Source organism: Pan troglodytes, chromosome 2, assembly GCF_028858775.2.
Source record: "Pan troglodytes isolate AG18354 chromosome 2, NHGRI_mPanTro3-v2.0_pri, whole genome shotgun sequence".
In the NCBI taxonomy this organism is placed as follows: domain Eukaryota; kingdom Metazoa; phylum Chordata; class Mammalia; order Primates; family Hominidae; genus Pan; species Pan troglodytes.
The window spans coordinates 46,722,022-46,749,990 of NC_086015.1; the positions used below are offsets into that span (position 1 = coordinate 46,722,022).

General features: G+C 46.2%; 1 protein-coding gene and 1 long non-coding RNA gene across 3 annotated transcripts in view; one reads left to right on the forward strand and one right to left on the reverse strand.

Annotated features, from left to right (window-relative positions):
- CCDC13 (coiled-coil domain containing 13) overlaps positions 1–27,969 on the reverse strand; it is a 68,382-nt gene that overhangs the window by 4,291 nt on the left and 36,122 nt on the right. For both annotated transcript variants that reach the window (XR_010155169.1, XM_530597.7), the window contains exons 10-15: positions 26,580–26,786; positions 24,343–24,482; positions 23,760–23,843; positions 21,341–21,463; positions 4,005–4,159; positions 520–634 (exon numbers count right to left, since the gene is read on the reverse strand). Coding sequence is in view for 1 of the 2 variants with exons in the window: in XM_530597.7 (XP_530597.3) it covers positions 520–634; positions 4,005–4,159; positions 21,341–21,463; positions 23,760–23,843; positions 24,343–24,482; positions 26,580–26,786 (824 nt within the window). In the remaining variant the exon portion in view is untranslated. The remainder of the gene's footprint in view (positions 1–519; positions 635–4,004; positions 4,160–21,340; positions 21,464–23,759; positions 23,844–24,342; positions 24,483–26,579; positions 26,787–27,969) is intronic.
- On the forward strand, positions 10,464–13,981 carry LOC129143491 (uncharacterized). Its single transcript, XR_008546955.2, has 2 exons — positions 10,464–12,490; positions 12,989–13,981. It is a non-coding gene; the product is annotated as an uncharacterized LOC129143491 (long non-coding RNA).

Consider the following 27,969-nt stretch of genomic DNA (forward strand, 5'->3'; position numbering starts at 1 on the left):
GTGGCTGGAGCTGCATACAGGTGTGCATGGGTGACAGAGGGCCCTGGGAATGTGGTTGCCAGCATGGCTGCTCTTCAGGCTCAGGCTTCCCTCTGATCCATCTCCTCCTCTCACTGACTCTTGTGGGTACCATGGATTCCTCTCTATGGGCCTGGCTCCCTGCAATGTAAGCTACCTCAAGGCCCCTTACAAATTGAGTTCCAATTTGTAGAGGCTCCCGTCTTTCCCTTCCCATGGCTGCGTGGGATCTTAAAAGGTTTAACGTAGTGAGAAACTGGGTTCAGTGATCCATGCTTGATAAAATTTCTCTTGGACTATGGGTCATTGGGGTTTGGGCCGGGCCCTCTGTCCTCTGAAGGCCAGTCCCTGAATTGCAGGCCTAGAACCCAGGACCAAACAGGACAAGCCTTCTGGGCAAATGAGTCAAAAGTGCAAGGGGAGGGACACAGTCCCTCTGCCCATGGAGGCACCTCCTCTCAGACAACCCTACCCTTTCAGGAAGGCGGGGCAGGGGAGCACCTGGTTGTCAGCTCTTCCATTTGGGATTCCACGGGCACATCGGAGAGCTGGGCAAAGGATGGGTCCTTCTTCTCGCTCCCAGTTGGGTTGTGCCTGTTGTTAGAGGTGGGCAGACCTGTGGGGCAGCAGCAACCACTTTCTGTGAGGAGGCCACAGCCCTGTGCTAGCACCCTGCTTCTCCTCCCGCCATTGCCCACTGCCTGCTCTTCCACATGGTGAAACGCTACACCGCCTTCGGGGTGCAGGGCAACTCTGAGCTCTGCCTCCCTCCGAAGCCCTCCCTGATGCCTCCTCTGCATGCCTCTGCCCCTGGCTTTGGCCTCTGCTACAGCCCTGACTCTGCCCGCTTTGTACCAGGGTGGTTCCTCACCACCCTGTCTCCACCTTTATACTTTACAAGTTTCTGGTAATTTGTTTTCTTTTTTTTTTTCTTTTTTTTTTTTGAGACAGAGTCTTGCTGTGTCACCCAGACTGGAGTGCAGTAGCATGATCTCAGCTCACAGCAATCTGCGCCTCCAGGGTTCAAGCGATTCTTGTGCCTCCTGAGTAGCTGGGACAACAGGTGCCTGTCACCATGCCCAGCTAATTATTGTATTTTTTGCAGAGACAGGGTTTTATCATGTTGGCTAGGCCTCCCAAAGTGCCAGGATTACAGGCGTAAACCACCATGCCCAGCCTGGTAATTTGTTTTCAAAAAGAGAAGCCAGCTGAGCCTGAGGTCTGGCCTGCAGGCTGAGCCTGAGTCTAGACTGTCACTGTACCTGATGCCCTCATACCAGTGGTCCCCATCCAGGCCAGCAGCTTCATACTAGGAAGCAGGGGATTCAGGGTCCTGGAGTTGAAAGGTACAGAATGTTCACAAAAAGGAGACAAAGCGGCCCAGGGTGGGGTGGTCCCAGAACTTTGGGAGGCCAAGCAGGGGCAGATTGCTTGAGGTCAGGAGTTCAAGACCAGTCTGGCCAACACAGTGAAACCCTGTCTCTACTAAAAATACATAAAAATTCGCCAGGAATGGAGGCATGCACCTCAAGACTAGTCTTGTGTAAACCTGTCTCATTGCTGGGGAGGCAGCAGAGTGGCTCTGCCCTCTACAGGGGCTGGACTGAGTGTTCTTCAGGGCCTTTCCTGGCTCCAGGGGACACTGCTAAGCTGCCCTTGGCTTATTCCACGCATTGAGCACCTCCACATCCCCAACTAGAGCTGCCCTGGATGGGAAACTGCTTGTTCAGCCTGATGGAATTTTCTAAGCCCTGTGACACAGGGAATCAAAAAGAGCCTCAGCCGGGTGCGGTGGCTCATGCCTATAATCCCAGCACTTTGGGAGGTCGAGGGGGGTGGATCATTTGAGGTCAGGAGTTCAAGACCAGCCCGGCCAACATGGTAAAACACCATCATTACTAAAAATACATAAATTAGCAGGGTGTGGTGGCGAACCCCTGTAATCCTAGCTACTTGGGAGGCTGAGGCAGGGGAATTGCTTGAACCAGGGAGGTGGAGGTTGCAGTGAGCTGAGATCGCGCCATTGCATTCCAGCCTGAGGGACAGAGTGAGACTCTGTCTCCAAAAAAAAAAAAAAAAAAAAAAAAAAAAGACAAAGCTCAACTGGTGGTGGCGAACTTGGGCAAAATCACAGCATCAGAAAACCTCGGGACTGAAAAGGCCCTCAGAGGTGGTGTGACCCACAGTAAATTACTTGGCATCAGCAGACCTGGCTTTCGCCCTCTGCTGAGAGGCCTCAGGCAAACTATCAGCCTCTCTGAGCTGGTTTCCTTAGCTGAAAAAAAGGGATAATAGTTTATGCCTCTAGAGCTTTGGCAGCCTCAGTGAATTCTATTTGGCTCTCAAGGCCCTGTGTGATTGGACCACTCCAGCCTCCCTGCCTCCTCCCTGTTCCTCCAAGCATCCAGCTAAGCTTCCAAGCACCGACACTTGTCCTTCCCTCGGGGATCTGCAGGCCACATCCCCTCCCAGTTCCTCCATCTCTGCTCAGATGTCTAGCTCCCCCACTGGAGTGAGACTGCCATGGGGGACTGAATTATAAATCTAGCCTCCTCATTTTACGGATGGGCCAGGGGGAGGCGGTTAAGTGGTGCTCTGCTCACCAGAGGGGCAGGATTTTGCCCATGTTAAAAGCCAGTAGGCAGCAGAGGCCACCTGGACACTTTCCCTCAGGCAGCTGCCCTCACTGTCCAGCAGGGAACAAAGTGACTTGCCTGCTGTGGCTTAGCTCTCCCTGGTTGGAAGTCCTGCTGCCCTGCAGGAGGTAAGCCCCAGCCTGGAGAAGCCACAATCCTAGGGAACATATTCCTGAGAGTCCAAGAGGGTCAGCAAAGCTAAGCCCCAGAGACCCTTCCTTCCCGGCCTGGATTCTCAGAAGCTCCTGGCCCTGCTGGTGGGAGAAGAGAAAGCAAGTGGCCCCAACACCCTCTTTATGCCCTACTTCTGGCACACCCTTCTGAAATGTTCTGACCTCATCTGGGCTGAGCACTGAGACCAAGGGTCTGACCATCCTTGGCTGGGGAGGGGTTGGGGGACTACTGGGGTGTTGAAAGAGGGTGCAGTGGGGGCAGCAGCACCTCCACTCCAGAGCCTGGAGGGGGCTGGGATGGGTGGGATGGGAGGTCAGACAGAGGCAGGCCCAGCCCCTCCACATTGGAGACCCTTCCTCCCTGGGAGTCAGCCATCCCAGAAATGGCTTCTGGCTCTGGCATCCTCCAGCTCGCCCCAGCCCCACAAGATGCTGATGCTGCTCGTCTGAATACTGCACCTTGAGAACCACTGTGTTCGAGCGATAGACCTTTCAGTTAAGGACAGCATTTCCCAGCTTCCCTCTGCACCTGGCTATGCCCAACTGTCTGGCTGATGGGATGAGAGCAGAAGTGACATATGCAACCGTAAAAGGTAAGGAGAAGTTTGTCTCCTTCCCTTCTCCCCTTCCTGATGCTGATGGGAAAGCTCAGGCAGTCATTGTAGACCAGAAGATGGAAGCTGCATGTTGAGAATAGTGGAGCCACAAAACAGAGGGAGCTTGGGTCCCCAAACCTCTGGTTAGGCTACTTCCTGCTTATATCAACTTGACCATTGCAGGAGGCACAAAGGGACTCCTCCCCTGCTTCAGCCACTGTTGCTTGGGCTTCCCCAGCAGACCAGCTGTGCCCCATGACCACTTTGAATGAAGTCAGCTCAGGATAGAGGGTTGAGGGCTAGGGTGGCTGGGGGCATTCAGCACTGCCACCTCATGCTGAGGGCTTACAGGTGGCCAGGCCAGGGCCACACGAGGCAATGGAGCTCTGGGGCTCCTGCTTCTGACTGAGAGGCCCGGGGAAAAGAACACCCCACAGTGGAGGCAGGCAGAGCTCCACCCTGATGGAAGCTCTGCTTCCCACATGCACACTGATGGGCTGAACAGTGCAGCTGCCTGGCTCCTCTGTTAGCAGCAACACTGCCTCCACCCCCTGCACTGAGACTACTGCCCTGGCCCCTACCAGTTTTGGTCCTGGGAGCTGCTCTCTGGGAGGCTGATGCCTTCCCTGGCTCCAGGCGTATCTTCTCCAGATGTTGCTCCAGCACCACGGTGCGGTGTCGCTCCTCCTGCAGCTTCCTCTCCGACTCCAGGAGCTTGCTGTTGCTCTCCTCCACCCTGGTGATTAGAGAGGAGGGGATGCTACATGCCCTGGCAGGCAGGGGCAGGCCCCACCCCACTTGCTCAGGCCCTTAGAGAGATGGGCACATCTTACATTGGTGGTGATGGGACCTCTTCATTTTCATTGCAGTAACATAGGAACATGCATTTAAACACCATATGGTCCTCTCCAAGGTTAAAATTTAAAAATTATCAGCCCACTCCCAGCCCCATCATTCCCAATTCCTGCTCTCTAAAAGCAATCACTTATAACACTTCTAGCTGTTTCTTTTAATATTTACTGCCATATTTCTACAGATGCTTATGTTGCTATTTTTAGGTTTATATAAGGTTTAAATATAATCTTTTGACTTCCTGTCATGCAAAATAAGAATTTAGTTTTATTTTAGTACTCTCCCCCTACGAAACAGAATCACCTGTATACGTTTTTGGATGAATTGATATTAGGGATCCGTTTTCTATCACAGCTATAACAAATTACCATAAATTTAGCAGCTTAAAACAACACAAATCTATTATCTCACAGTTCTTTAAGTCAGAGGCCTGGCAAGCTCAGTGGGTTTCTCTGCTTCTGGTTTCACAAGCCGAAATCAAGAGGTTGGCTGACCTGGGCTCTTATCTGGAGGTTCCGGGGGAAAATCCACTTTCAGGCCCATTCAGAGTGTTGACAGAATCCAGTTCCAGGTAGTTGAAGGACTGAGGTCCCTGTTCCCTGCAGGCTGCTGGTCAATTTCACCTTCTAGGAGCCACCTTGCCCCCTCCATCTTTAAAGCCAGCTAGATACCCTTATCACACTTTGAATCTCACTACCCTCTCTGACTTCCTCCACAGCATCTCTCTGAATAATCCCAGACGGAGATATTTCTCTGCTTTTAAGGGCTCAAAAGATTAGATTGAGCCCACCAGATAATCCAGGATAATCTTCCCATTTTAGGATCCATAACAATAATCATATCTGCAAAATCTCTTTTTCATGTAACATAAAGCACTCACAGGCGTAACAGCAGGGAGCAAAGGGCATAGACACCAAAAGCCTGTCTATGTTAGGACAATTAGAGCCATGACGCACAGTGTCATATGTCCTTTCTCATTTAATTGTTCGCTTTTCTTGGAGTTAGTGATTATCTTAAGCTTATTGTTTTGTTTTCTACATGCCTGTCATAAATGTTATTTCACATGAAGCACTTGTTTAATCCCACTGGAGCTTGAGCTTAGGTCCTTCCTGTGGCTAGGTGTGCCATTTCAGACTTCTGTGATACTAAAGGTTCATTTAGTGAGAAAGCCAGAACTCCCTGAGATCTAACCCAAGCCAAGAGTTACATGCACACCTGAAAATTAGAGGGGCAGCCTTGAAACTGACAGTGTTGGAGGAAGTGATCTTTCCACCTTGGTGAAGGGTCAAAAGGAACAGAATGACAACAATTTTGAACAGTATACAACTACTAATAAAAAGCTGTATAGTAACACAGTAAACAGCTACTAACACATATTTAAGCATATTCCTTGAGATTTTATTTGCAAAAGCAAAAACCCAAAACAACCTAAAGGCCCATCATCAAGGGACAAACAAGTAAGTGGTAACATATTCATACTGTAGAACGTGATAGAATATGATAGAGCTGTGCTGCCCAACACAGCGACTGCGAGGTTCATGTCCACATGTAGCCATTAAAATTAAAGTTCAGGGGCTGGGCCCGGGGTCCCACACCTGTAATCCCAGCACTTTGGGAGGCCGAGGTGGGTGGATCACCTGAGGTCAGAAGTCTGAGACCAGACCAGCCTGGCCAACATGGTGAAACCTCGTCTCTACTAAAAATACAAAAAAAAAAAAAAAAAAAAAATTAGCTAGGTGTGGTGGCATGCTCCTGTAATCCCGGCTATTTGGGAGGCTGAGGCAGGAGAATCACTTGAACCAGGGAGGTGGAGGTTGCAGTGAGCTGAGATTGTGCCATTGTACTCCAGCCTGGGCAACAAGAGCGAAACTCTGTCTCAAAAAAAAAAAAAAAAAAAATTAAATTTCAGGCCATGCACGATGGCTCACGCCTGTGCTTTGGGAGGCATAGGTGGGTGGATCACTTGAGCCCAGGAGTTCAAGACCAGTCTAGACAACATGGTAAAACCCCATATCTACAACAAAAAATACAAAAATAAGCCTGGCACGGTGGCGTGTGCTTGTAGTCCCAGTTACTTGGAAGGCTGAGGTAGGAGGACCACTTGAGCCTGGGAGGCAGAGGTTGCAGTGAGCCGAGATCGCACCACTGCACTCTGGCCTGGGCAACAGAGCGAGGCTCTGTTGTAACAAAAAGAAAAAAAAATAAAGTTTATGAAAATTAAATTAAAAATTCAGTTCCTCAGTCACACTAGTGACATTTCAAGTTCTTAAACTGTATTGGTCAGTGCAGATATTGAACAACTCCATCATCACAGAAATTTCCACTGGTCAGTAGTGGAGTGTGTTAGTTATCATGAGAGTGGGTTTCTGATAAAGGATAACTTTGTCCCCACTTCAACTTTCCCCATGCCATTTCCCTTCTGCCTTCCACCACGGGATGCTGCAAGAAGGCCCTTGTCAGACGCTGGCACCTTGATATTGGACTTCCCAGCCGCCAGAGCTGTGAGAAATAAATTTCTTTTCTTTATAAATTACTCAGTCTGTGGTATTCTGTTATAGCAACACAAAATGGACTAAGACACATCCTTGGACCCAGCTGGGTAACATACCTGAACTCCAGGACAAGGAGAAAAATCTTATAACAACAGCACAGCTAATACTTTTTTTGAGTGCTTTCCACATACCAACTACTGTGTTAAGGCACTGCATAAGCATTATTATGTTTAATTCTGTAAGTAAACAAGATGTACTAATATTACTTCAAGAAGACACAGAAAATCTAAATTTGAAAAAAGGTTGTCAAAGATCTACCTCCAAAAAAAAAAAATCAGGCCAAGCCAGGTTCTCAAGAAAGTTCTATCTAACCTCCAAGGAACCAATGATTTTTGCTATTCTGACAATTCCACAATATAGAAGAAATAGATGGCTTCCTATAAGTTTACAAAAAACTTGATTTCCCAGTTAATAATAGGGTAAATGTATTAGTACCGCTGCATAACAAGTTACCACAAATAGTGGCTTGAAACAATAAAAAATTTCCAAAAAACATAAAGAGCTACTACAACTCAACAACAGGACAAACAACCCAATTAAAAAGTAGGCAAAAGACTTGTGTTTCTCCAAAGAAAATATATAAATGTCCAATAAGCACATAGATGCTCAACATCATTAGCCATTAGGGAAATGCAAATCCAAACCACAAAGAGATATCACTTCAAACCTACTAGGATGGCTATTATTGAAAAAAAGGAAAATAAATGTTGGTGAGGATATAGAAAAATTAGAACCCTTGTACACTGCTGGTGGGACTATAAAGTGGTGCAGCCATTGTGGAAAAGTTTGGTGGCTCCTTAAAAAGCTAACCATAAAATTACCCTATGATCAAACAATTCCACTTCTCAAATTGAAAACGGGGACTCAAACAGGTACTTGTACAGCAATGTTCTTGTAGCATTATTCACAATAGCCAAAAAGGTGGAAACAATCCAAGTGTCCATCAACAGATGAATAGATTGACAAAATGTGGTACATGCACACAATAAAATATTATTCAGTCATAAAAAGGAATGAAGTTCTGACATATGCTACCATACGGATGAACCTTGGAAACATTGTGCCAAGTAAAATAAGCCAGACACGAAAGGGTAAATATTGTATGACTCCACTTATACAAAATATCTAGAATAGGCAAATTCATAGAAAAGAGGTTACTGGCTGGGCATGGTGGCTCATGCATGTAATCCCGACACTTTGGGAGGCTGAAGCGGGTGGATCACCTGAGGTCAGGAGTTCAAGACCAGCCTGGCCAACATGGCGAAACCCCATCTCTACTAAAAATACAAAAATTAGCTGGGCATGGTGGTGGGTGCCTGTAGACCCAACTATTTGGGAGGCTGAGACAGAAGAATTGCTTGAATCCGGGAGGCAGAGGTTGCAGTGAGCCGAGATCATGCCATTGCACTCAAGACTCGGCGACAAGCGAGAATCCATCTCAAAAAAAAAAAAAAAAAGTAAAGAGGTTACTAGATGCTGGGCTTAGCAGGTGGCGTATGAGGAGCTATTGCTTAATAGTAATAGAGTTCCTGTTTGTGGTTATGAAAAAGTCTGGAAATAGAGATAACGGTTGCACAGTATTGTTCATGTAATCAGTGCCACTGAATTGTATACTTTTAATGGTTAAAATGACAAATGTTTGGTGTATATAGCTTACCACAATTAAAACATACATATACTGCACAAATTTATTATTTCACAGTTTCTGTAGGTTAGAAGTCCAAGGTTGGCCTAGCTAATTTGTCAGTGTCTTACATGGCTGAAGTCAAGGTGTCAGAAGGAGTTGCTATCTCATCTGATGCATGGGATCCTTTTCCAAGCTCACTCAGGTTGTTAGCAGAAGTTAGTCCCCTGTAGTTCTAGGACTGTGGTCTCCATTTTCTTGCTGGCTAATGACTTGGTTGGTTGTCAGCTCCTAGATTTTTCTCCCTATTCTGGAGTTCAGGTATGTTACCCAGCTGGGTCTAACGATGTGTCTTTGTCCATTTTGTGTTGTTATTGCATAATACCACAACCATCCACCGCCATGTTGTTCTCTCCAAAGCACAGTGGTTTTGTCAGAGGCGTTTGAACAAGAGCAACTCCATCTTAAATAGGAGCTGGGTGAAATAAGGCTGAAACCAACTGCTGCATTCCCAGATGGTTAAGGCATTCTAAGTCACAGGATGAGATAGGAGGTCAGCACAAGATACAGGGTCATAAAGACCCTGCTGATAGAACAGGTTACAGTAAAAAAGGTGGTCCAAACCCACCAAAACCAAGATGATGATGAAAGTGACCTCTGGACGTCCTCACTGCTACACTCCCACCAGCGCCATGACAGTTTACAGATGCCACGGCAATGCCAGGAAGTTACCCTATATGGCCTAGAAAGGGGAGGCGTAAATAACCCACCCCTTGTTTAGCACATCATCAAGAAATAACCATAAAAACGGGCAACCAGCAGCCCTGGGGACTGCTGTGTCTGTGGAGTAGCCATTCTTTTATTCCTTTACTTTCTTAATAAACTTGCTTTTGCTTTGCGCTGTGGACTCGCCCTGAATTCTTTCTTGCATGAGATCCAAGAACCCTCTCTTGGGGTCTGGATCGGGACCCTTTCCTGTAACATCTTTCTGGTGGCCACTGAAGGGACTAAAGTGAGGAAACCCCCAACTCAAAGGTTAACTTTGCGTAAGTGTTGGGGTCCTGTAACATCTTTCTGGTGACCACGGAAGCGACTATAGTGAGGAAACCCCTGACCCAAAGGCTAACTTTAGGTAAGTGGTGGGATCCAGTAACATCTTTCTGGTGAACCACAGAAGGGATGATACTGAGGAGAACCCCCCAACCCAAAGGAAATAGACTTCAGCACTGATTGGATGACTTTGGGTAAGTGGGGTACATAAACCCGGGTAAAGGATGGGATTGGGTTAGAGGCCCAACTTAGGGGAGTTAGCATCTCTCCTAAGACAAAGTGGGTCAGAGGCCCCTCTTAATAAAAAACAAAGATGCTTGACTGACCTTGGGTTAGAGGCCCAACTTAGGAGGGTTAGAGTCCCTTCTAAGATGTAGGGAGTTAGTGGTCCTCTCAGTAAAGTTCCTCTCGGTAAAGTCCCTTTCAGCTAAAAATGGGTTTGGCACTACGGGATGTTAACTGCTATTCTCTTTGGATTAATCTGTCTCGCACTCTTCGCTGATGGCTACGGGTGACAAGATTAGGCACGTACAGGACTGTGGGACACGGGGAGCTTTTTCTTCCCTAAAAGGGAAAGCTGAGAGCGGATGGGACTGCTGGAAAAGATCCCTTCACTACTGACAAGCAGCCGCCTGAACTTTTCAGTGTCGCTGCAATGGGGGGTCTTTCTCTGGCCTCTCTGAGCACCTCACCTTCCCCACTCTGCCTCAGGCACTGCTTTCCTCTTTCTCTTTCTCTCTCTCTCTCTCTCTCTCTCTCTCTCTGTGCAGACTGGTAAAAATCATTGTTTATCTCCTGTAAAGTTTTAATTAATTAGAAAAAGGATTTGTGAGGCTAGTCTTAAGCTGCAGCGAATCTGGTGTGCTTTATGTGTTTTTCTGTATTGTTCCATCATAAAGAGGGGTACCTTATGATGGAACACAGGCTTAGGACACCCATAAGCCTGCTTTTCAAGACGGCCCAGCAAACTGGTCAGTTACAAACTTTGCTGCAGATCCCTGAAAAACCTGGATGAGGTTTCCTTCTTGTCTTGTAAATCCTTGGGAGCTTGACCTTGTAACCATGTGGCCATGCTTTCTCTTTTCACAATGGCAGCCTGGGTTCAGGGTTCCATTCCCAGCTTAGGGGATGACTCCTTTATCTTCTGTCTATATGTATATGTATTATGTGTGTGATGTTTATACATGAAAGAACTTTAATTTGGTTTGAAAATAATAAGAGCTTAAATATTTTACCAGAAAAATAAAAAGCATAATGTCTTTTAGTTCCTGTGACTTAAGTAATTTTTGGGAAATAGAGTTTTAAAGATTATTGGTAAAATAAAAATATCTTCAAAAATGTAAACATTTAGTCTAAATTATGCAGATCAGATATTACATTTACTAAATTCTTTAAGATCATAAACTGCTTCTTTGACTTTTGAAAATTGTTCAATTTACCTACTTTGGAGCATTAGATTCTACATAAGGCCTGGGGACATGTGGAATTAGCCATGCCCCCTAGCTATGCAAAGATGGTTATAAAGAAAAGAGATTTTATGTAAGAAAGGATGTTGTATGGTAAATTCTCGTCCTAAAGTAAAATGACTAGTTGTTTAAAAAAAGGGAATTTACGCAAGAAATGTTGTGTAATTTGAAGGTTGTTAGGCCTGCTAAATGCCTTGTAAAATGCCATTATGACTCTTAACTGTATGACTTACCTGCTTTACAGCTAGGTAAGGCCTGGGACACATTAGAAGTTAGATGCTGGAAAGAGTCAGACCTTATCTGCACTTCTGTTTGCTGTCCTAGGCTCCATACTAGTACATAATTAAAATCCCAAACTTACCAAGGTTTTCACCAAAAGTAAAAGTTGCTAAGAGTTATCACTGTAACATGTAATTGAGACTACTGAAGAAACAGTTTTACATGCGAGGTGTGTAAAGAAAGTGAAATGTGTTTTTGGTGAAAAATTATAAGAAGTCATGGGAATGTGGATTTTTCTTGCCTAGATTAAAGGTTAAAGGATTGTTTTAAGTTAGAATAAAACTAAAGGTTTAAGCAAGGGGTGGAAGGTTTGTGAAAAATTAATTGTAAAAGAAATTCTGTGTGTGAACATACTGACTAAAGTTAAAGGGGTATTATTCAGCTTTTCCGTCAATTAAACATTGGAATAAAAGCACAACAGGTTTTTCTTAGAGCAAAAACCTGCCTATGATCTCTTTAACAAAAATTTGTAAAGGGTTATACAAAATTTGTAAGAATCTCACCTTATGTTCAAACTGATTAAGATTAAATAAATTTATCTATAAGGTTTTATTAAGAATTGGATTTGACATCAATAACGCACTAATGCAACAGTAACATTTGGCTTATTGGGTATAAAAATCATATAGAAAGCATTGTCAAATATGAAATAGTGTTTGGCTTTCGTCGGACTATATTTGTATAAATGTGTTACTGGTATATGTTCCAAAATTATTTTTAAAACTCCTATAATTCTGATATGACTTAATGTGTTATTAATAATTATTACATAAAATCATTGTGTGCCACAGAGGCAACCAAAATTTCCTAGTCAATTGTGGATTTAATAGTGGCTGTCCTAAGACTTTTTATCATCTACAATTGTTGTCTTGTTTTAATCCTCTTTAGAAGGTGGTTTATAATCAACTACAGGACTTTGACAGATGTTCTTGAATGCAAGTTTCTGATAACTTTGGAAATTGTAACATTAGAATAGAGGAAAAAACTTTCAGGACTCATAGAGAGCTGAAATGTTCCTGAATATCAAACAGAAGTTAACTGCATGTACTAAACTGAAGAAGTCTAAAGTAATCTTTTTAATTTTGTTTCAAACGTTGCTGATCCTTTGTTTTGTTTTTCAGAGTCAAGGAAACTTTTCAGCTATTTACAGCTTTTAACAATTGAGTAAAGCATACTCCTGTGAACAAAATTTGGAACATATTTGTTTCTCTCTACCTGATTTCTCCACAATTTGGAAACTATGTGTGAGTATTCTTAACTTACGGCAACGTAGTTATTTGCATAATTGCAATACAAATCTGTTTTCTTTTGCAACAGGACACAATTGGAGAAACTGGTTATTTTACCAAAACTTTGACTTGAATGGTGTGCTTTCCTTTAAGGAATCAAATTTGACTTGTAGAGCCAATAAAAACCCCTTGGGCAACTGACCTTGTTTATTCCTGTGAGCCAGCCAGTGATCTCTGACTGCTGTCCAGAAGAAACACGAGGGATGGGTCATGTAAAAATCTGGATCAGTATTCTAATTCTGGGCATGTATTGGAATTGGCTAGCAACCCCATATCAGCTTGGTTCCAACAGTTGGCCAGTTCATGGAAAGCCTTCTAATTTAGTTTACTTGGGATAATTTTACTTACCTTGCTTTACTGTTGTGGAATATATTGCTGTTGTACTCTTTGTATAGGAATGCAGGATAAGCTTACTGAATACTTTCTTAAATTGAACACTTATTAATCTTCCAGATATCACCTTTTGTTGGACTCAAGAGTTATGAATGGCCCTCACCATACTGATGCTTTCTGACTGAGCTCCTCACTACCCTGAACACAAGAGGGAGGAATATCATCGCCCCTATTCAGCCTGGAGAAGTTACAAAAGATGGATCTTCGTCCCTCTGCAACCCTTAGGATTAATGGTTCTCCTATAAAAGGGATGGGGGGAAAATGTCAGAGGCATTTGAACAAGAGCAACTCCATCTTAAAGAGGAGCTGGGTAAAATAAGGCTGAAACCTACTGGGCTGCATTCCCAGATGGTTAAGGCATTCTAAGTCACAGGATGAGATAGGAGGTTGGCACAAAATACAGGTCATAAAGACCCTGCTGATAAAACAGGTTGCAGTAAAGAAGCTGGCCAAAACCCACCAAAACCAAGATGGCAATGAGACTGATCTCTGGTCGTCCTCACTGCTACACTCCCACCAGCGCCATGACAGTTTACAGATGCCATGGCAACATCAGGAAGTTACCCTATATGGCCTAGAAAGGGGAGGCATGATAATCCACCTCTTGTTTAGCATATCATCAAGAAATAACCATAAAAATGGACAACCAGCAGCCCTGGGGACTGCTGTGCCTGTGGAGTAGCCATTCTTTTATTCCTTTCCTTTTTTTTTTTTTTTTTTTTTTTTTTTTTTGAGATGAGTCTCGCTCAGTAACCCAGGCTGGAGTGCAGTGGCGCTATCTCGGCTCACTGCAAGCTCCGCCTCCTGGGTTCACGCCATTCTCCTGCCTCAGCCTCCCATGTAGCTGGGACTACAGGTGCCCACCACTACGCCCAGCTAATTTTCTTGTATTTTTAGTAGAGACGGGGTTTCACCCTGTTAGCCAGGATGGTCTCGATCTCCTGACCTCGTGATCTGCCCGTCTCGGCCTCCCAAAGTGCTGGGATTACAGGCGTGAGCCACCGCACTTGGCCTATTCCTTTACTTTCTTAATAAACTTGCGTTTACTTTGCACTGTGGACTCCGCCTGAATTCTTTCTTGCATGAGATCCAAGAACCCTCTCTTGGGGTCTGGATCAAAACCCCCTTTCCTGTAACAGTTTGCAGGAGAATGTCTTCAAGGCCAGCAAGAAAATGCTGCTTCCACTCTGGCTTCCTCTGTCTCTGACAGCTAAACTCAGACTAAAAGGACTCATATGATTAGGTCAGGCCCACTCAGAGAGTCTCCTGTTTGATTAACACAAAGTCATCTGATGAGTAACCTTAAATAGCTCTGCAAAATCCCCTTGGCCATGTAAGTTAACATAATTGTGGCAATAATATCCTACCATATTCACAGGTTCTGCCCACGCTCAAGGGAAGAGAAGTTTATAAGGCATGTATATCGGGGGTGGGAATGTTAGAATTCTGCCTACCACAGTAAAAATAGAGGAAAAAAGAAAGAACATTAAATTCAATGGCATTGTAAGAGAGTAACACAACATAGTTCCAAGAACACTAGAGCTGTAAGATTCAACATCGGAATTAGGTTAAAGGAAAAAATCAGGTAATCCTTCCAATAGATACTGAAGAAGCACTGGTAAAATCAGTAGCTATTCCTGACTTTAAAAACTCAAAAGTAAAATGAGAATAGAGGGAAACAACACAATAAAGTATTTTAAAATCAGAAACTAATAACCCATCAATAGAAGAATGGTAAATAAATAACAGCGGATTTATGCAATAAAATATTCTGTAACCATAAAAGGAAAACGTACTGACATGAAAATGCAATATACTAAGTAAAATAAGTAGCAGAAGATTATGCATAATATATGATCTAATTAAAAAATTTACAACAAATTAAAAATTTAAAAACAAATAAATATAAGGATAACATAATTCAGCCACTTGACTGAAAACAAAAAGGAATATGTGGCAGCTATTGACTCAACTGTGGGGGAGGGGCTTTCACTTTTCTGTTATGAATTTCAATAATGTATGCATTTTGTTTAACTCCATTTATAATAGGGGAAATAATAAACCAACAGCAAAACATCATATAAAATAGCAAACCACATTGTGAATTCCCACAAAATTTTAGGAATAAGCAATCTCTTGATTTCTCTCCTTCTCCCCTATAATGTGCCTTCCACATCTCAATAAATATTATCCTCACTCATGCAGTTGCTCAGCCCAGATACCCGGGGGTCACCCTTGCCTTCTCTTTCTTCCTCATCTTCAGCTTCCAATCTATCAGCAGGCTCTACAACTTTTCCTGCAAATACGCACCAAAACCAGCTCCTTCTTTGTCCTCGCCCCCTCTCCAGACCTGAGGCTGCTCCTCCTGCCTGGGATCTACAGATGTCCGTAAGCTTCAAGACCTCTTGCACCCTTTGATATTCTGATTATTCTCTTTTGACCAATCTCTGGTCTCACTGATTTTCTTCAGTTGTTAACAGGCCTAACTCAGCTAGATCCTAATTTGTCAATGTCTTTGATTGCGATTCTAATAGTTCTCCAAACTCATGTGCATCAATCTCATGAAATTCCAAATATTTTGAAAGATTTACCTTTTTGCTTCATAATTGATTTTCATTGTATTTCAAGAGTCTGACCAAAGTGACCCAATGCCAATGTGAAGTGAAGAATATTAAATAGTCAAATGATGACTGTTTCAATGTTAAAAATTTTGCTTTCATGGGGACTGTAACTGTGGGGGTGCTGGTAAAAAATACTCAGATAAGGAGGTTTCCCCTACCTAAGAATGCTAAGAATGAATTTAGCACAATGACACAAAATCTTCATGAAGACAAACATACATAATATTACACATTATATACATAATACCATATATATGATACATAAAGTGTTCTTTTATAAGTCAAATAAAAATATAAACAACTCTAAAACATGTGCAATGGCATGAATAGGTAGTTAAAAGAAAAAAACATAAAAGTTATGTGGAAAATATACTTATCCTCACTTTTGGTCATAGCAAAGCAGATAAAAACAAGGAGATATTAGCATTTCCTTGTTAGTTTGGCAAAAATGTTAAAGATTAATAAAACATAGTAACTGTGAGGGTATGGGGAAAACAGTTCACATTATTGGTAAGAATGTAAATTGATTCATTTTAAAAGGCAATTTGTCATGATTTGTGAACATTTTAAATGTGCATATTCTTTGATTCAGCCATTTCTTTTTTAGGAATTTGTGATACAGATATACTCCCATAAAAATGTAAAGATGCATTTAATGTAAGTCTATAAAAATACAAAAATTAGCCGGGCATGTTGGCATGTGCCTGTGGTCCCAGCTACTCCAGAGGCTGAGGTGGGAGGATCACTGGAGCCCGGGAAGTTGAGGCTGCAGTGAGCTGTGATCACACCACTGCACTCCAGCCTGGGTGACAGAGTGAGACCCTGTCTCAAAAAAAAAAAAAAAAAAAAAAAAAAGAGGACTAAGATAATATCCATCTACAATTCAGGAAAGTAGTAAGGAAGCCTGTAGTCTATCAGGGCCTTGGGAAATGGGGAGGAGGGGAGGAAGCACCAATCATGTGAAATTGAAACACAAGGACAGCATTCATGTGTTCAGGGAATCTAAGCCAATAAATTCACATAACGTACCAATCAGAGACCACTGAAACCCTAAAAGCTTCACAGAGACAAATGCAGAACACCTCCACAGAAACAAGGTCATCACCTAAGAACTCCTACAAGGAAAAAAGCCCCACTGAAGATAAGCTCATAAAATCACAAAAATTGAAACCACACAAGGAAATAATTTACTACAAGGGGAGAGCCGACAGACATTACTTAGGATCCTAATTAATGAAGATGGTAGAAAACTCTAAAGGGAATAAGTTCAAAGTTATTAAAAGGAAAAAGGCAAAAATTGTAATGAAAGAACAAATGCTATAAGAAAGAGAACAAGAGGGTTTTGTTGTTGTTGTTTTGTTTTTGAGATGGGGGTGTTTTGCTCTTTTTGCCCAGGCTGGAGTGGAGTGGTGTGATCTTGGCTCACTGCAACCTCCGCCTCCCGGGTTCAAGCAATTCTGCTTCAGCCTCCCAAGTTGCTGGGATTACAGGTGCCTGCCACCACACCTGGCTAATTTTTGGATTCTTAGTAGAGATGGGGTTTCACCACGTTGGCCAGGGTGGTCTTGAATTCCTGACCTCAGGTGATTCACCCACCTCGGCCTCCCAAAGTGCTGGGTTTACAGGCGTGAGCCACTGTGCCTGGCTGAGAACAGGAGCTTTTACCAAAAAATACAGTTATCAAAATAGGTTTCATGGTAGATGAAGCACAGCTGAAGATATTTAGTGATCTAGAAAGCTGATTTGGAGAAATCACCCAGAATTCAGCCCAAAATAGTAAGGGTAAAGAGATATGGAGGAAAGAATAAGTCTAACATATATGGACTAGGAATTTTAGATTAAAAGAATAGGGAGAGTGAGGAAGAGGCAATATATGGATAGCAGTCCTTGGGAATATATAAAGTCCTTGGATTGAAAAAGAATACTAACTTCTGAGTAGATAAAATTACGTATAACATATTTACATATATTTACATATGTATACTTTACATATACATATATACAAAAATATACACACATATTTACATGTATATATAAAATATATATATTTACATATATGTAAAGTCACACATATATACATATATACATATATGGGCATATTACATATATACGTGTGTGTGTATATACGTATATGTATATACGTATCACAGTGAAATTTCAAAGCTTCAAAGACAAAGAGAATAATCTGAAGCAGCATCGGAGAGAAAGGACAAATCTATTAAGGAATGACAATAAAACTGATAGCAGATTTCTTTTTAGCAATAGTAGATGATAAAAAACAATGGGATAGCCTGAAAGTGCTGAGAAAAAATACCCATCTATTTAGAATTGTATGCCCAAATTTCTCTTAAATTCTCATTCAAGACAGGCAAAATAAAGACATTTAAAAATAAACAGGGCAGGCGTGGTGGCTCACGCCCTTACTCCCAGCACTTTGGGAGGCTGAGGCAGGCGGATCACCTGAGGTCAGGAGTTCGAAATCAGCCTGGCCAACATGGTGAAACCCCATCTCTACTAAAAATACAAAAATTAGCTGGGCGTAGTGGCTCACACCTGTAGTCCCAGCTACTCAGGAGGCTGAGGCACTAGAACCACTTGAACCTGGGAGGCGGAGGTTGCAGTAAGCTGAGATCATGCCACTGCACGCCAGCCTGGGTGACAGAGAGAGACTTGGTCTCAAAAAAAGAAAAGAAAAATAAATAAATAAATAAATAAATAAATAAATAAATAAAATAAAAATAAGCAAACACTCAGAGAGTTTACTATTTACATGGCCTCACTGAACTAAAGGGCATCTCAGTAAGAAGGAAAGTGAACCTAGAAGGAAGATTGAGATACAAGAAGTAACAGTGAGTGAAGACATTTTCAAACATGTTGGCAAAAGGAAACGAATATTCACTATTCAATATTCATGACTTACTTTGGAGGGTTTAATTTCAGGGTTTATAAAAAGAATGTGGAAGAGAAATATTAGGAAACAGCAACATGAAAGGCACAAACGGAGAAATCAAAGTTAAAACATTCTAAATTTATTCTTTTGCTTAAAGTGATAGTAGCAAAAGCAACTAACTTTAGATTGCTGAGTTTGATGTTAAAAGTTAAGGGTGACCACTAAAAGAACAGAGATAGAATGTCTAACTTCCAAACTTGTAAAGAAGTAAGAGAAATAAAACTTGATCAGTCCAATATAAGGGAAGAAAGGAGAAAAAAAGGAACAAAGAAAAATCATGGCAAATATAAAATATTAATTAAAGTGATTAAATATTACCAAAATCAAAGTGGATTAAACGATACTGTTCAAACACAGAAATTCCCAGATTAAATTTAAGAACAAAGCCGACTACATGCTTTTTAAAAAAGAGACGTATTTAGTGACTTTTGTCATGGTGGACTAACCAACTCCTATTGTAAGTAACTAGAAAAATGGATAAAATGTAAGAAAAAACTTGTTTTCAGACAATGGACAACAGGACGACACACACTGGATACAAGACTTGAGGAAAGGAAGGACTTGAGCTCGGCTCGCCCATGGCCCTGGCTTTCTGCCTGAGGCATTTTCCACTGCAGGGTGGGGTGGAGGCAGGCAGGCAGAGCACCGCAGTCTCGCTGGGATGAGCACACAGGATTAGGGAACTGGGTGGTGGAGGGCAACTGAGGCAGCTGGAAATTGTAGGGCAGAGTAGAGGAGAAGGGAAGCTAGGCAGAGAAAGACCCACCCCCCACCCTCCCCCGTGCAAGGCTGGGACAGACTCTGCAGATAAAGAAAGGAGTAGATATTGAGGATCTCTGAGAAAGGAAGGTCCTGTACTTTGGGATAGTTAAAACATTAGTTAAAAAGTTTAGTTTTAATTTAAAATACTTCATTTGGTTTAATTGGCCAATCATCAGTTTTGAAAGGAATCATCATTTTTGATGATTGGCCAATTTAGTTATAACTAAATGGTTTTAGTTTAAAACATTTAGTTTTAAACCAAATAGATGTGAGGGAATTTGAGTGCAGAAGGTACCTGGGTTCCCTTTTCTTGTTACAGCCCAGGGACTTAGCAATAACCTCAAGGAAAAAAGGCAACAGGTCTTGGTTGATGGGCCTGGCACAGCCTCACGAGCCCCAACACCCCAGAATGACACAGAGTAGCAAGAGGAACCCAAGGACCCCAAAAGGGCCAGCATATTGGCAGACAGAGAGTTGCATGTATGTGACTGGGTGTGAGCACCTCTTTATATTTCATACCCCAGGTGCCCTGCTTGCCTCACCCCAATCCTAGCCCTGTGTGGAGAGGCCCTGAAAATGAGATCTCACATGGAGACAGAAGCCACATGAAGGAGAACTGAGGCATCCCTGCTGAAGTGCCAGCTGCATAAGACCAGTGAGTGACCCCAGCTGACATTATGTGGGGCAGAATTACCCAGCCAAGCCACAGAATCGTGAGAAAGCACAAACCATTGTGTTTGAAGCCACTAGGTTTGGGATGGTTTGTTATGCAGCAATAGCTAACTGAGTCACCTTTTTCACACACCCCCAAACTCGGATGTAACTCAAGAGAAATGAGAGAGAAAGCCTGCATTGAGTATGTTTCTACTACTTGATAGACTAAAGACTTGTACTATCCATTACATTCCAATTATAGAAAAAGAATCAATGTTGCTTTTCTCATATACTTGAGTATGTCTGAAATTCACATCTTCTCTATGTACTATGTGAAAGCAAAGCTGACCACTCACTATTTAGGTAGCAGGCATCCTTTGTTTTGTCCTTCCCTGCACCCCTAGCTCCTTCTTTTGCTATCAGTACCCCCATTTTCCCTTTGGCAAACTACCCTTCCTGCATTCTGTGAGCACCCGGAGGAACTTCAGTCAGAGTGCCCTCACATGTGGGGTGGATACGGGTGCAGCACTGGCCAGTTCAACCTTCTCTCCCAGAACCCATGGGCACAAGAGCTAAAAGCCATTTGGCCATGCCATTTCAGTGGCCCAGGGAACTGCCCAGGGTTTCCTGCTACCAAAGATGCCTGCACCTTCTCAGGCTCCTCTCCTGCTCTCTGCATTGGAGTCTGCCAGTACCTTCCAAAAATCTGCCTTTCAATGAATTCAGCCAGAATTGCTTTCTATTGTCTGTCATCAAAGAGCCTTGACTGATACATGATATAGCCTGTTAGGGCAGAAACTCAGTGGTGTGCTTAATATTTTTCAGTGTGGAGGTCACATGGTTGAGCCATGTGTTGGCCTGGACACCTGCAATTCTTGCCAAAAGGATCATTTGAGCGAGGAGCACTGATTTATCTGAACGGAAGTCTGTCAACAACCCTTTAGAGAAAACCATACCTCCTGGTCCAGTGCCCCAGGCCTCGTGCTTCCCTCCCTGCCTCCCCAGCTATCAGCACCTCTCTTGTTCTTTGCGATTCCAAATGTCAGTCTAGCTTGTGTTTTCTTCCCACCAAACCCTCCAGCAGCACCAAGCACAGTGCCAGGCTCATCACAGATTTTAATTATTGATGGATTGATTTGACTGATTTACTTCTGGGTGTCTCTCCCCTGAGACTCCCAGCAATGTCCACATGCCATACAACAGTCCCATTGGGTGCATGTAGAATGGGGCTGTTCCTAAGGGCAAAACACAGTGTGATGACAAGGCCCCAAGGTTGTGGGGCACATGAGTTGTGGCTAGGAATGCCCTGGACCAACACTGGGAGCCGAGCTCTCAGGTGAGGGGGACCCAGTCATAAATGAGGCCTGGCCCCAGTCCCCACCCCATGCAGGCCTATGGGAGAGATCCCTGGGTGCCATGTGTTACCGTTTCTGCAGGACAGTGACAAACTCGGTGAGCCGGTCACGCTCCACCTCGGCAGCCTGCCAGAGGGCCTTGATCTCTGTCACTTGTGCCTGCCAGCCTTTTTGTTCTGGGGAGTCCGAGAACCTGGGACCAGGGTGGAGGGCAGAGGGCAGAGGTCATCCGAGGCCTAGAAATAACACTTACCCCTGTGATGGTTGGAGGGACTAGAAGGACATTCAGGGCGAATGTCAGCCAGAGCATAGGAAGCAAACCCAGTCCCTCTGGGTCCTCCCCTGCTGGCTTCTTTGCCCACCATTCCTGGTCCTGCTGAAGTCCCTAGGCTCCAAAGCTGAACCTACCAGAACTAGAATTACACTGGTACCTCTGTCCATCCAAGCCCTGTGGGGGCCTGGAATTAGTCTGGTGCTGTGGCAGGTGGCTCTTGGGGACCTGGGGTGCCCTGGGTATCTGTGTGGCCTTTGGGGCCTGGCTGCCCTACCCAGTGTCAGGTGTTCCCAGTCTCTGTGTCCCTGCCAGTCTCTCCCAGCCCTCCTGCATCTTCTGGCTTGGTCCCCAAGCCCAGCCCACTTTCCTGGAGCCTGTGCATTTGGCTTTGTGACTTGTTCAATTTTCTCCAGCCCTAAGCCAACCCATCACTGCTTCCCTCTTACCTGCTGGCTGGAGCCAGGACAGAAGGTAAACTCTGCCCCCCAACTTCAACCCCCCAGAGCCCACATGTGAGTTCCAAGCTGCTCTCCGCTGTGCCCCCACTTTTCCCAGTGAGACCCTGAGCTTACTTTTCTAGCAGTACAGGGCATAGGGAAGTCTGCAGAGCTGGGCAGTGTACTGAAAACTGGGCTGGGGCATGTGATCCTGAGGGCTGACTTCTCTGTGGTCTTGGGCAGGTCTCTTCCTCTCTCTTGGCCCCAGTTCCCCCACTAAACATTGAGAGGGGTGGTTTAGATGGGCTCCGAGAACTGCAGACCCCTCTGTGACTCCTAAATATGCTCTAAGGCCTTGCTACTACAAGTGGTCTCTGAATCGGTGGCTCTGGCATCTCCTAGCAGCTTGTTAGAAATGCAGAATCCCAGGCTTTACCCCAGACCTGCTGAATCAGAACCCACACTTGACCTGGCTGATCAGCAGGGGCTCTGTGTGTGCACTGCAGTTTGGAAAGCCCCATTCATCTCCCCAGTTCTAGAATGTGGGAAGAGGAGGAGCAGGAGCAAAGGGCCGATTCTTCACTCTGCCCTCCTCCCAGGCACCCCACCAGAGTCACCTGAAGGGAATGGGTTCAAACCATGCCAGCCCGAATAGACATACTCTCTGGGATCACTCTGCCCTGTGAATTCCTGTCCTGTCACCTGTGGGAGGGGACTGTAAGCTCCATGAGGGTAGGGCCCACACATGGTCGAGTTTAGTAAGTATTTGTGTGTTGTGGAAGAAACAAGCCTGACAACCAGCAGTCTGGGCAGCCAAGGCACACAGCAGCTCCTGATTTCTGTGTGGCGCAGAGGTCACAGCCACACAGGCCTGGAAGGGGCTCGAAGGGGTCATCTTGTCCATCTTCCTGCTCTCTTTACTGTGACTAAAACCTCAGAGAGGCAGAGCCTCCCCATTCTCCCTGTGCTGTGACAAGACCTCCCACCCTAAGGAGTGTGGCACATGCCTTGTGGCTCAGTGTCAGCCCACTCTCCCCAAGTGCCTTTGTGACCCCAGCCTGATGGGTGGGGCAGCTTTGGCCCACAGACCCTATGCTGCCAAGTGTCAGCAGCATGCTGTCCCCCACTTTTCGGGGATAGCAGCCCAGAGAAGGACCAGTTTGCCTGGAGCCACAGAGATGAGGGACTGGGGCCACTTGGAGGCTTTGCCTAGAACCTGAGCTGACCTGCCTGAGGGGTCAGGGTGGGGAGTGCTGACAGCAGGAGCACGGCTCCAGTGGACAGTGGGCAGGGCTCGGGACAGGGCTTAGAGGCAGGACAATGCTGTCCTTTGTCTATGGGCTGGCAGTAGGAACAAAGGGCCCATTTACACCCTCTGGCTTGATTCTATCAACAAAGAGGGGACCCAAGGGCTGAGGGGATATCAGTGGGAACCCATATCATGTGAAATTCTCCCCTTAGAGGCTGATTCTCAATGAGCAAGAGAAGATGAGGGAAGGTGCTAGAAGCCAGGCCCAGGAAGGTTCCTCAGGTTAATTCTCAGGTAGCAGGTAGGAACCCTAGCCTGGGAGTCAGAGGCCAAGATTCTAGTTCTGAAGCTGCTTACTCTATCATCTTGGACAGGACTTCCCTGATCCTCCCTGTCTTTATGTAACCTCGGAAGAGTCCCTGGACTTTGCCTGGCCTCAGTTTCCCCTCCTTTTAATGGGATGGCAATACTGGTTGAGCAATCAAGAATGGGAAAAAACTGTGAGAGTCCAGGGGTCGGGGGTCCATACCTAGGTGAGGTCCTGTGGGGACTGGGCAGGGAAGGCCTCGTGAGAGCAGATTCCACCAGTGTGTGGCCCAGGCTGGTCACAGAGCTGTGTAAAGGCGGAAGGGGCCCATCAGCCTGGGAAGGCAGACCAGGCCCTACTGGGCCTCACCTCTGCATGTGAGGTGGAGCAGTGGCCAGCAGGGGTCCAGGAAACCCTTGCAGCAGTCCTGTGGATTTGCTGCCCTTCTTTCCAGAACTCTTGTTTGCTCAAAATGAGACAGAACAGGAGACACCAGAGCCTTGAACAACCCAACACGGGTCTGTTTGAGGGCCCCAGGGGCAGAAAACTTTTGAGGCCAGCTCAGAGAGGCTCTTACAGAGAGCTGCAACCAGCATGCTCTTGAAGTGATAAAATCTGGGCCTAACCGGCTCATTTCTGCAGACGCAGAGCTAATGTCATAGGAGAGGCCCACGTATTGGAAGAACAATAGCATAGTCATCTTAAAATTGCACCCGTGGATTCCCATCAGAGGTAGCAAGAAACAACCTTTCTTCTGAATAATTAATGTTCACTTTCCAACCCCTCCCTCCCATTGTTTTCTTACCGAGAAGATCCAAGCCTGCCAACATGATCGCCTGCTGAGGCCGGGGTCTTGGTCAGGCCTGGGTCCTCCAGGAACTGGGTATAGGCAGGGCTGACCTCGCGACCACTGGACCCCTCACCCACTCCTTTATTCCGAAGATACTGTAGGAACAGATGTGGGTTCCATCCTCAGGGCTTTGGCTCAGAGGCCTAGAGAAGGCAGGAGGGGACCTTGGCTTGATTTCGGGGCTTTCAGAGGATATGAAAGAGGCTTCTTTTCAGGAGTGAAAAGCGAGGCCTGTTTGGTGAAGGCACTACTTGCATGATAATGACATCTAATAATGCCTCTCTTCAGAAAGAAAGCTACATGGTGTGAGGACGGTGACTGGGCCAGGAAGCTGTTCTACATTCAGGTTCCAGAGGGAGGTGCATGGCCCTGCATGCGGGGCAGGTCAGAGACTGACGTCTCTGAGTGGGTCCGCTTCTCCAGGCGGCCCCACCCACATGTGGTTGAACACCAGGTGTGACTTGAGGCCAGCTGCCTTCCTCAGCTGGAACACCTGGACCTTCCAGACACCTGCAGCCAGAGAGGCTGGCAGGGACTCAGTGAGGGCAGGCAGCCTTGGGTGGAGGCTAAGCCTGCCAGGCCCCCACCCCTCCCTCAACCCCTTCCTCTTCTGGATACCTGCTGGGGCTGGACTGGACAGGAACATTAGAGGACCCCCAGCAGGAGGTCAGGCCACCAGAGTGGACAACCGGTGTAAGCCCCTAACATCCTGGCTTGTCCCCCAGCCCCACCCATTTTGAGAAAACTCGAAACGTGTGCCGACTTAAGTCTGGTGGGTGATGCTTGGCCCCCATTCAGCTGGTGACCTCGGAGGTAGGAACAGTCTTCTCCTGTGTGCCTGGAGAAAGGACAGTGGTGAGGTGAAGATGCTGGAATCTTCCCCTTCAGACTTCCCTCCCCAGTGAGCCAGGATGGGGAGCAGGGTGAGTCCCCATTCACTGCTGTATGTGCTTTGTTCCCAGACTTCCTCGTGCCCCCAGGCTCCCCTTCAGCCTCACAGCACTATGTCACAGCCAGTCCTGGGGACCCAGGCTACCCTGGCCTGTGGGAATAGAGGCTACAGGACAAACCAGGCTGGTCAGCCAATGCCAGACTGAGGCAGGGCCGAGGGGCTCTTGGGCTCTCACCTCTGAACAAACCACGGATCCCCAGAAACAAAGAGCAGGGCTGCTTTGCAACATGCCTTTGGCTGAGCCAGTCAATTTCCCAGTGGGCCAGAGGCTGCAAGGCTCCTTTGTCACTGGGAGACCTGCATGCCTGTCAAGAAATTCTCCCCAAGGACACCACCCAGCCCCACCACCACCCCAGGGAGGTGAAGGTGCCTGACTCCTAGCAGCCCCAAGCTGTGCCCTCAAGGCACCTGCCAAGACAAAATATCTTTACAAGCTCATGCCTTAGACAAGCATTTATTGAGCATCTACTGTGTGCTTGCTCCAGTGCCAGGCACTGAGGCACCACGGTCTGTGCTCCCTTACAGAGAGTGCAGGGGAGAAAACAGGAAAATGACTACCCAGTGTGAGAGAAGTTTGGTTTGGGGATGCATAGGGAGTTAGGAGAGTGCCTAGGAGGGGAACACAACACAGAACAGGGGTCCCGGGGCTTCCTGGAGGAGCTCCTGACTAGGTAAGACCTAAAGGCTGAGGGGCAGCTGGCCAGACCGAGGCCATGGGGGAGGAGGGGAGGGAGTGTGCTTCACCCTGCGCGTAGCCCTGGAGTGCGGAGCAAGCAGGAGCTGAATGGTGCCTGGGTAGTAGAGTGTAGGGAAAGGGGAGGGGTGAAGAGAAGATGCAGGAGGGGTGGCAGCAAGAGTTAGTCATGTGGTGCCTAGAAGCTGAATGAAGTGTGGCTTTCCTTCTCTCATCCTGCTGCTGGAGCTACTGCCACCATCTTGAATCCTGAGGATAAGGCCACAGCTGGGGATGGGAGAGGGTAAACTGGAAGGTGCCTGGGTCCTTGAGAACCAGGTGAGGTCGAGGGTGACAGTAAGCCATGAACAGATTTTAAGTAGAGCAAGGACAATCAGGTTTGTGTGCAGAATGGGTTGGGGAGCCAGATAGAAGCAGGTGGCCAAAGTGGAGCCAGGAAGGATGAAGTCTGGCCTGAGCTAAGGCAAGTGGAAAGAAGTGGAAGGAGCTGGATGGACTTGCCCGGCTTGAAAATGGGTTTGGGCGCTGTGCCAGTGCCCTACTCACGTGCACATTGAGTTGTCCGATCTCCATCTCCAGATGTCGCACTTTGGCCTCCCGCTCAGCTACCATGGCCTGCAGCTGGGCGACTAGGCTGTTGCTCCGCTGAGCCTCGCTGTTCAGTTGCTGGTCCAGGTGGTGCTGGGACACTCGTGTTTTCTCCTCCTGCAGACTCAGGCTGCCTAGGATCTCCTGTAGCTGCTTCAGCTGGTCCTGGGGGGCCAGGCAGGAGGGCAGGTGGAGTCAGTCATGGCCCTTTGGGCCGGGGAGGACAAGAACAGACTGCCTCCCTCACCCCAAAGCAGCCTGCAGCAACCTAACAGTGGGATCCTGTTCCCTCGAGAGGCAGGAACACCTTCCTTGCCTGCCATCAGGGGATGTTGAATCAGGCAGGTGGGGACCATGTTCTTTTCCTGTCCTCAACTTCCTTCTCTGAGTTTGGGGCCAAGAAGATCCAAGGGGCTCTCAGACAACAGAAAGTAGATCAGACGGTGACTCCTCACCCGGTGGGGGAGATATTTAGCTAAAAGGAAACCTGATCCTGCTTGGCTGGGAGACTGCCCTTGGAGGCAGTACCTGGACCCCTGCCAGGGATCCATTAGCACCTGACTGAAGCCTCATCCCAAGGAAAAGCCCTCAAGGAGACTCCTGGGCAAAGGCTTCCTGCCTGGGGCCAACAGAAAGGACAATGTCAGTGATTTGGAACAGGTGGGGGCTGTTGTCTTCACCTCAGAGTGGAGGAAACTGAGGCCCAGAGAGCCCAAGGGCATATTGCTGGTGAATAGCATGACTGGGACTAGTTTGCAGCTCTCATCATGCCACCTTCAATGACAAAGAATGGTGACATGCAGGGACCTCAGAGGACATCCAGCCCTGCGACTTATTTTTAAAACTGGCTGCTGAGCCTCAGAGGGGATGCGACTGGCCTATGGTCACACAGTGAGATACTGACAGAGGCAGGCCTAGATTTCTGGTCTTCTGTGCCCCGCTCACCACCCTATCATGTAAAGTGATCATGAACCTTATAAGGTAGGTGCCTGAGCCAGCACCCCCCAAACACCCCAGCCAAGCCAGACATGATCACCCCCCCGGGCCTGCAGGCACAACTTGGAATCTGACACCAAACTTTGGTGCCTCGGGTCCCACAGAGAAAAGTCCAAGCTGTAGGGTTAGGAAAGCAGTATGGCCTTACTAATCAAGGAAGTTTTTGTTTTTGTTGTTGTTGTTGTTTTATACGTAAGTTGTAGGGTACATGTGCACAACGTGCAGGTTTGATACATAGGTATACATATGCCATGTTGGTTTGCTGCACCCATCAACTCATCATTTACATTAGGTATTTCTCCTAATGCTATCCCTCCCCCAGCCCCCTACCCACCGACAGGCCCTGGTGTGT